The sequence below is a fragment of the Gavialis gangeticus genome, unplaced genomic scaffold, assembly GCF_001723915.1.
Source record: "Gavialis gangeticus isolate Ggan-Ray unplaced genomic scaffold, GavGan_comp1, whole genome shotgun sequence".
Lineage (NCBI taxonomy): Eukaryota > Metazoa > Chordata > Crocodylia > Gavialidae > Gavialis > Gavialis gangeticus.
Window position 1 is genome coordinate 55,512,200 of NW_017729024.1, and position 8,842 is coordinate 55,521,041.

The following is an 8,842-nucleotide window of genomic DNA, read 5'->3' on the forward strand; positions in this document are numbered from 1 at the left end:
ACCCACAGCATACCAGCCAAACACCGACGGGGGGGAGCAGCCAAACGTGGAGGGGGGTGGGGGTTAGGGGTGGCACGTGGCCAAATGCAGAGTGGCGGGGAGCTGGTGGCACAGCACTTGAATCACTGGCTGGAGCCATGCTCCCTGTCTGGCTGGTTGCGGTATGGTGGGGGGGGTGGCTCCAGCCCCAAATGCTGTGGCACACTGACACATGCCTGATGGCACATGAATGTGCCATGGTATACTGGTTGGCAAACTCTGCTCTAGTGTAATGCACCTAATGTCCCTGAAGTTAAACCAGAATGAATCTGCCCTGCAGTAGTGAATGGTCCCAGTGCCTTTGGCCTCAGGCTGAGTCCAACTGGTAGCCCATTTTATCAATAACATCTTCTCTTTATCTCCATAGCTTGAAGAATAAGATTTGGGTGAATGAATTCAGGTGAGTTGCCACCCCTCCATTATGCCGCTTGGGGTTTCTTATTACTGGTAAACTCTCCCTCTCCCTCTCACACTCTCACACTATTCCCTATAAATATAATTCTTCTTTTGAAAAATGAAGTTGTGCTCCACACTAAGCTTGCTAGAAATATGTCAGCAACAGATTCAGTTTTTAGCCTCTTGCTGGAACTAGCCATGATATTGACTGGCCCTTTCCCCAGCTGTTGGGGGTACATGGGTGCCCGCAGAGCCCCAAGGGCTCAATCCTGTATGTGATTACTATCTAGTGCCTGCTGGTATGAGCAATCCCTGTTAGCAGTATCAGACTAGCAAAGGCCCCTAGCCTAGGTACTGTTCCTAGGCTCCTAGACAAGAAGCCTTTTCTGGAGGGTGTATCTGACCAGTCTGTGCTTGACTGCCCCTTTCTTCCTTCAGGTATGGAGGATTTTCTCTGGGTGCCAGTAGCTCCCTTGTGCTTCCTCCAAGCCATGAAGTCAACGATGCCATCAGGCAGGTGAAGAAGATCTTGGAGCTTGCCAAGGTGAGCAGTGGTGTCCCTGCAGCCCTGAGGCTGTGGCAGTGTGACAGTGGCACCCCTGGGTGAGATGTCTACAGGAAGCAAGCCCTTAGGTTTAAAAACTTCAGCTCCTGCTGTCTGAGAGAGAGTCCCTGCACCTGGACTAGTGTGGGTGGTACTGAGCCAGTATAAGTACATCAAAGGGCATAGGAATCTACTGCTTTGTCTGGGAACAGCCACTGAGGTGCTAAGGTCTCTGGATGCCTGCTAATCTTGAGGACAAAGTGTCATGAAGATGACCTGAAGTGGACATGGCCCTTTGGTAATACTGTGTTTTCACTCAAGTAAACTCCCACTGGTTGCAAAGGGGACTCAGCATGAGAGCCTTAGGAAAGTCAGCTTTTACCATCAGTGACCCCAGCTCAGCATGTATGTATGTGAGCAAGGGCACCTGAAGTGCCCCATGAGCCACAAGAGAGAACTGGAAAAATCCTCTATTCTGCTAGATTCTCACACTCACTCTAGTCCCTTCCTGCAGGAGCCTCCCATATGGGTATGGTACGCAGCAGGGTCTGGCCAGCTGAGACTTCCCTGGATCCAGCATAAAGCACCTCTGTGCCCAGTCCAGAGCAGTTGCCACCCAGCATAGGTTAGAGCAGCTTTTAAACTGCTCTGACATACACCACGGAGAAGATGACCTTGGAGAATCAGAGAACTGCAACCAGCTCCCTAATAACCTCTGAGCCACCATGTTTGAGCTAGTGTTCCCCAAAATTGTGCTCCATTCTTAGCTAATAATTGCTAAAACCTAAGCCAGTGCTGGCATTCTCTTGGGCTCCCTGTGCTCTCTTCCCACTTTGGAGTGCTGTGCATTGTGAATTCAGAGGGAATGTTGGCCTTAAGTGACTCACCTAAAGTTACATGGGGAATCTGTGACCAAGCCAAAAAGGAAGCTGTACAAATAAGGTGCTTGTTGCATTGTGCTGCAATGACTGAAGTGAATCTTCTGCTGTTCACAGGGGGGATCTGGAGATCGGTTTCTGAATAGCTTGGCAAGCTTCATGAAAGGACTGGACACAAAAAACAATGTCAAGGTAAACTCTTGCCTCTTGTGCCTAGCACACTGAGCCCAGGCTCAGGTAACCTTGTGTTTTAACCAAAGTTCAGCTCCTAAGTAGCGGTGTCTCATGATTTCTGCCCCATGTGTGCTCAGAGCAGAGCCTTCTGCCCAAATTGCTTACAAAGACAGAGAAAACAGCACAGCTTTTTGTGTGGAAAGCTGGGGGATAGAGGGGGCTCATGGAGCTCAGTCCCAAATGCATTGAAATTCCTGAAACTGCATCTGCTGACATCAGTATTTGTCAAGTCATGGCCTTGGAAATGAGTAAGCTGTGACTGCTGCACACGGGTATTGGGAAACATATTGCCTTAGCATACATAATCCTTTAGATTCCTATGGCGCTGTAATACCATTTTCCCATGACTAAGATCTCTCAAGAATCCTAGGCTTCTCTTGTGGATGGAGGGGATATCACCCTCACTGAGCCGATTGGCTGGCATGAGCGTTCCCATGACCAAACTGTATATTGTGTCTCTAAGAAGGTGGACAGGATCTTGAGAAAAATTGGGAAGAGCTGCTCTGTTTTCTGGCCCTCTGCTGGGTCTGTTGGGGCAGCCCCGCAGAAACTGGAATGTTGGTTTTGCAGGTGTGGTTCAACAACAAGGGCTGGCATGCCATCGGCTCCTTCCTGAATGTGATCAACAATGCCATCCTTAGGGCCAACCTCCGGAGGGGCAAGAACCCCAACGCTTACGGCATCACCGCCTACAACCACCCACTGAACCTCACAAAGCAGCAGCTCTCTGAAGTGGCACTGTACGTCCTGATGCAGTGGTGATGGGGAGAATGGGAGGGTCACTCTCTGCTAGATCATCCCCTGCTGGGTACTCGCCAGGCTGCTGTATTTGCCATCCACCACAAGGGGTCCATGTGTTCTTAGACTTCCATTAACTGGGTGTCAGGGTCAGCCCTTTCTGAGCAATCTGCACACTGGCTTTTTCTTTAACTCCCCTATACTCAGGCTGGCTGTTACCTCTTCATGGGATGTCTCAGCCCAGCTATCCTAGGCCCCCAGTGCGGACACCTCAGTAGCATAAACACTTCTTCCTTAAGCTCGGAGGTAGATGCCCCGGGCCATATAGTCCCCCTCTTGAGGGAGATGAGATCCAGACACACAGGCTTTGTCAGGGCTCTAAAAACCATTTGGTTTCCATTTGAGTGAATGGAGAACTACACAGAGCAAGACAGGACAGCACTGCCTCTCTCCACTGCTGCCTCCACATGCTTGAGTGTTCTCAGGGCTTAGGTCAGAAACCTCTAGGATTCCTCCCCTCTCTGCGCTTCAGCCAGTTTCCTTCTTCCTCAGCTGTTAAAAGGAACCTTCTGCTGGGACACCTTGCTGCTCTGTTCCTGCGAGTCTCTCTAAGTTACCCCCTCCCCCACACCCCAGGCCTCTCAGTCTTGGTAGCTTTTCAGACCAAGCAGTAAGACCCAGTCTCTTTGCCATTCAGTTCAGGGGTTTCCCATTCCCCAAACCTGTGGTTCCTGCAGACTCTGGAGAGCCCTGACCACACAGACATGTGCTAAAAATCTCTCGTTTCTATGGGGCTTAAAAGTGAACATGCCCATGAGAGGTCTTAACCTGACAGGCTGACTGCTCTCCCTTCCTCCCCCCTATGCACATAGAGTAAGTAGGCTAGCAGAACTGGGTCACAGTGCAGAGCAAGGGAGCTCCTTTCTGGTGGGATCAGGATAAGATAGTGATTTATTAGGGCTTGTTGACTTCTCTCTACCCAGGATGACCACATCAGTGGATGTTTTAGTCTCCATCTGCGTGATCTTCGCCATGTCCTTTGTCCCTGCCAGCTTTGTAGTTTTCCTGATCCAGGAGCGTGTCAGCAAAGCCAAGCACCTGCAGTTCATCAGTGGGGTGAAGCCATTGATCTACTGGCTGGCAAACTTTGTCTGGGACATGGTAAGATGGCATCCATGAACTCGCCCTTCAGACCAGAGTCTGATGCGTGTAATGCCTTATCTCACCCCTTACTATGTTTCTCCCCCCATGGAGACCCCCATGTCAGCTGGGGCCTGCAGACACTGTTCCATAGAAATTATGGTGAAAATAATCGCTGACTTATTTCCCGTTCCATGGAAGTGTGATCTACCTTAGTATAGGTTTGCTGAACTAAGCAAGATGTGAAGCTGCTAAGAAGCCCTCTAATCAGCATTTATAAGGCACTGCTGTATTTTTGGAGCAAATATTTAATTTTCCGTCCTGTTTTCCCGTAATCTCCCTTTTACCCACTGTTCACAGTGCTAAGGTGCCTTTGGTTTTCATTTGCAACTCCCAACAGAGCCATTTCTTTCTCCTTCCAGTGCAACTATGTGGTTCCTGCCACACTGGTCATCATCATCTTCATCTGCTTCCAGCAGAAGTCCTATGTCTCCTCTTCCAACCTGCCCGTGCTGGCCCTTCTGCTCTTCCTCTATGGGTAAGGCTGCTCCTCTCAGAGCCATTCCTGAGGTCCAGCATGCTGGCTGCTGTGAATGAGCTTGTCTTATGTCGACTCCTTTTGCTCACCAGGTGGTCCATCACACCACTGATGTACCCTGCCTCCTTCGTGTTCAAGATCCCCAGCACTGCCTACGTAGTGCTGACCAGCGTGAACCTTTTCATTGGCATCAATGGCAGTGTGGCCACTTTTGTACTCGAGCTTTTCACCAATAATGTACGTTGTGTCCTCTCCTCCCCCCCGTCCTCTCCCCCACTACCCCTGGGCTATGTAGCTGGCAATCCCAGCTTTAAGGCAGTGTCTTTCCCTTGGTTCTACATTGCTATTAGCGGCTAATTCCCAGGAGCTAACACTTGGTCCAGGAATGGAAGGGATGCCTGGGAATGAGGCCAGCAGTGGGTTCAGGTGGGGTCTAGTGAGGATCTGTTCTTTGTTCTCAGCCCTCAATAAGCTTCCAAGAAGGTTGATTTGTGCTTGATTCTTGCTCCATTAGAAGCTGAACAACATCAATGACATCCTCAAGTCTGTCTTCCTCATCTTCCCCCACTTCTGTCTGGGTCGGGGCCTCATTGACATGGTGAAAAACCAGGCCATGGCAGATGCTTTAGAAAGGTTTGGTAAGTGATAACGCCCTTCCCACCCAATCCTCATGGGATCCCCTGACAAACTATCAGGGGCCTGGTTTTGATTCAAGTGAGCACCCTCCACTTCCACTAAAATCACTGGTTATTGAGGGCTCAGCTCACAGGACCTAATAGGATTGGTGCCAGCCTCAGGCAGTCACAGAGATCTGATCTGAGCTGTCCACAACCTGCTGGTAGCCCCCCTGGTTCACTACCAGAGCCAGAGAGGAACAGCTCTCTGGTATGTAAAAACTTGAATTACAAAGGTGTGAGCTGTTTTTATGTTTTTAAAATAGGGAGTTAAAAAAAAAAGGGTTGAGAAGGAAGATAGCCTTTGGGCAAAAGCACTGACTGTGGGGTCTGGAGATATAGTTCACTTGCTGGTCTGGTCTATTTGGCCACAAGGTGTTCAGGGCAGTGGCTGTCTCTTCTGTGTATGTGCAATGCCAAGCACAGTAGAGATCTTCGGGCATCACTGAAATTACAATGGATGTGCAGACCAAACCTGGGTCAGCCTGTGACCTTATTGCCTCGGTGTCTGCAAAGCTGACTCTGCACTTTGGTAATCTCAACAGGTGAAAATCGCTTTGTGTCCCCTCTGTCCTGGGATCTGGTGGGACGCAACCTCTTTGCCATGGCTGTGGAAGGTGTGGTCTTCTTCCTCATCACTGTGCTCATACAGTACAGGTTCTTCATCAAGCCAAGGTAGGACTTGATCCTGCACTGCTTTGGCTTTGGGGGCTGGTGGGGAAAGGAAGCCTAAGGTCTGCTCTGGAGTCTGGTATGAGGAAGTGGCTTTGGGGGCACCACTAACAGATGGGGTGAGGCAGTCAGAGCCATGCTGCAGAAGATCCAGCCAGGAGCATCAGATCATCCTTAGTGACTTCCCACTAACAGTAGTGTTCCTGCAACCAGTTGTAGATACCCACAGGAAAAAATGCTTGTGCAGACGAGCCCTGGAAGCAGCTGTTCCATCATCTCCAAAGTGCAGTGAGTTAGGCCCAAAACTTGCACTGCTGGTGCAGTTTTGAAACTCAGAGTCAATCTCCCTACATACCACAAGCAAACATTTCCACTAGATGAACCGAGTGCTGTTTTGCCCTGCAGATTTCAGTCAGAAGAACCAGTCACCCAAGTGTAATGAAATTGTCTGAAGCAGTAGTTCGGGGACAGGAAGTTTGTCCTTGTTTGTAATACTTTGAATGGGAACAGCGTGTGTGAAATCAAATTTGTCTGGAGTAGGCTCTGAATGGAGCAGTAACTGTATAACACAGGAGTATATTCTGTCAAGTATTATGCAGTGCCTAAATCTAACAGTGAAATGCTTAAAGAATCTCTGAATTAAGCATAAAGCATCCTAGGTGCATTGGCCATAGGTGAAATTCAGGTGTGTGCACCAACAGTCAGCGTGAAGCCTGTGCATTTAAGCCCTGCTCTGAAGTCCTACAGGGGATGGAGGAGGGATGTGGTCTTTGTTTTAGCTGTCAGCATAGGAGTGTATTGTATCCTGGTAAACTTCAGACATTCAGGGGCTTCCCAGATATGGATGCGGACTAGTACTGTGTCTTTCATATTTAGTGCATTAAATTTGTAGGCCTCTCCGCTTATTTCTTTCTTCCCAAAGGCCGGTTGAAGCCAAGCTTCCCCCTCTGAACGATGAGGATGAGGATGTGACCAGGGAGAGGCAGAGGATAATTAGTGGTGGAGGACAGAGTGACATCCTCGAAATCAAGGAGCTGACCAAGGTGAGAGAGGGGCTGCCCATTCTAGTGATACTGGTGGGGGACAGTCCAGTTTTGGGCACTGTACTTCAAGAGGGATGTGGACAACGTCAAGAGGGTTCAGAGGAGGGCCACTCGTATGGTATGGGGCCTGCAGGCAAAGCCCTACAAGGAGAGATTGAGGGACCTGGATCTCTTTAGCCTCTGCAAGAGAAGGCTGATAGGTGATCTTGTAGCTGCCTACAAATTCATCGGGGCAGGGTGGGGAGGGCAGTAAGGAACAGGAGATGCTCTGTTTACCAGGGCATCCCTTGGAGTAACTAGGAACAATGGCCACAAACTGTTGGAGAACAGATTTAGGTTACACATCAGGAAGAACTTCTTTACGGTAAGGGTTGCAGAATCTGGAATGGGCTTCCAAGGGAGGTGGTGCTCTCCCCTACCTTGGGGGTCTTTAAGAAGAGGCTGGACATACACCTGCCTGGGGTCGTCTGACCCCAGCACTCTTCCCTGCCCAGGGCAGGGGTCGGACTTGATGATCTACTGAGGTTCTCTCCAACCCAAACATTTATGAATCTCCCAGAACAGCACAGTTCACTGAGGGCTTGATCAGTAGAAAGACTCCGACTGCTTTCCATAGGCTTTGAATCAAGCCCCAAACTTATATCACTTGCAGACACAAAAAAAATGCTGCTCTGTGCCATCAGTTAGAGGGCACTGGATCCCAGCATTTTGTTTATACTTGGAACCACAGATATTTTTGGCATGTGTCTTACATGCCCGTGGTGCTATCTGAGGAATTCATTATTTAGGCTTGAATCGGGCACAGTGGGTCAGGCTTTCAGCTGGTAGCACCATGGAAGTCCATGGAGCAAGGCCAGTGCCTTTCAGCTGAGAACTAGCCTCAGCCTACCTGGCTGCAGACTTCAAAGCCAAGCTCCCTTCATTGTCCAATGCTACCCAGTTAACTAGTGACTCCCATAAGTCTAGCTAGTACAGCTTGATCCTGTAATAAAAAGTGCCCTTACTTGCTCATTCTGGAGCGTTTTGGGAGTTTTGCCACTACAGGGGGCCAGGACTTGAACCTTGGGAAGCAGTTCTGGCTCAGACTTCCCCTCTCTCCCCTCTCACCTACCTTGTCCTCATTCACTTTTTCTGGTTTCAGATTTATAGAATGAAGCGAAAACCAGCAGTGGACAGGATCTGTGTTGGCATCCCCCCTGGAGAGGTAACTGCCAATTGATCACATGTATCAGTGCATTTGGCTTTGCTGAATGGTTCCAGAGCGCTTGAAGGCCCTAAGTAGAATTAGGCATTGACATCTTTGGGGTAGATGAAACGGGGGCCCTAAATTGAAGTAGTGCATTTTTTAAAACACCGTTTCAATTTAGGGCCCTTTAAACCCCTGTGTTGTGTACACACCTGAACTTACCTGCCTCTCTAGTGGTGGGGAGGGGAGGGCAAGCTGCCGGCGGGTGGAGCAGTCCCTGGGCTGCGGTGGGAGCTGATGCTTCCCTCCGCAGCAGCAGCAGCCCCCTGCCCCAGGCAGCACCCACCCACAGGCACCTGCCTCAGGCAGTCCTGGGGGGCACTGCATCCATGGAGGGAAGCGCCAGGCCCCCATGCAGCTCAGGCAGGCAGGCTCCAGGGCAAAAAAAAAAGGATCAAGCTGACTGCTTTTTTTTTTCTTGGGCGGAGCCTGCCTTCCTGGGCTACTGCCAGGCTGCCTGCACGGGCTTCCTGCAGAGCTCCTGAGCTGCACAGAGCCCAGTGCTTTGCTCCACAGCTGTAGGGCAGCAAACTCCTTGGAGGAGTTTTAGTTTGCTGCACCCCAAGTCATTTAAGGTGCATTACGCTGCTGAATTTACTACAGCGGCTGGAATTACTGCACAGTAGCCCACTGACACGTGCAAATACCAACACCATTAAAGCAGTGCAAAAGTATTTAACCCGTTCTAAAGTGTCATGCA

At 49.9% G+C, this 8,842-nt stretch overlaps 1 protein-coding gene and 1 long non-coding RNA gene across 2 annotated transcripts in view; one reads left to right on the top strand and one right to left on the bottom strand.

Annotated features, from left to right (window-relative positions):
• The window catches only part of LOC109297389, a 788,954-nt gene that overhangs the window by 322,791 nt on the left and 457,321 nt on the right, over nt 1-8,842 (bottom strand). The gene's annotated exons all lie outside the window — the stretch shown is intronic.
• Nucleotides 1-8,842, top strand: part of ABCA1 (ATP binding cassette subfamily A member 1) — a 168,283-nt gene that overhangs the window by 144,233 nt on the left and 15,208 nt on the right. Inside the window, exons 33-43 of the mRNA XM_019517098.1 lie at nt 407-439; nt 874-979; nt 1,975-2,049; nt 2,662-2,831; nt 3,813-3,990; nt 4,392-4,507; nt 4,600-4,744; nt 5,022-5,145; nt 5,727-5,856; nt 6,776-6,896; nt 8,038-8,100. Of these exons, the coding sequence (XP_019372643.1) occupies nt 407-439; nt 874-979; nt 1,975-2,049; nt 2,662-2,831; nt 3,813-3,990; nt 4,392-4,507; nt 4,600-4,744; nt 5,022-5,145; nt 5,727-5,856; nt 6,776-6,896; nt 8,038-8,100 (1,261 nt within the window). The remainder of the gene's footprint in view (nt 1-406; nt 440-873; nt 980-1,974; nt 2,050-2,661; nt 2,832-3,812; nt 3,991-4,391; nt 4,508-4,599; nt 4,745-5,021; nt 5,146-5,726; nt 5,857-6,775; nt 6,897-8,037; nt 8,101-8,842) is intronic.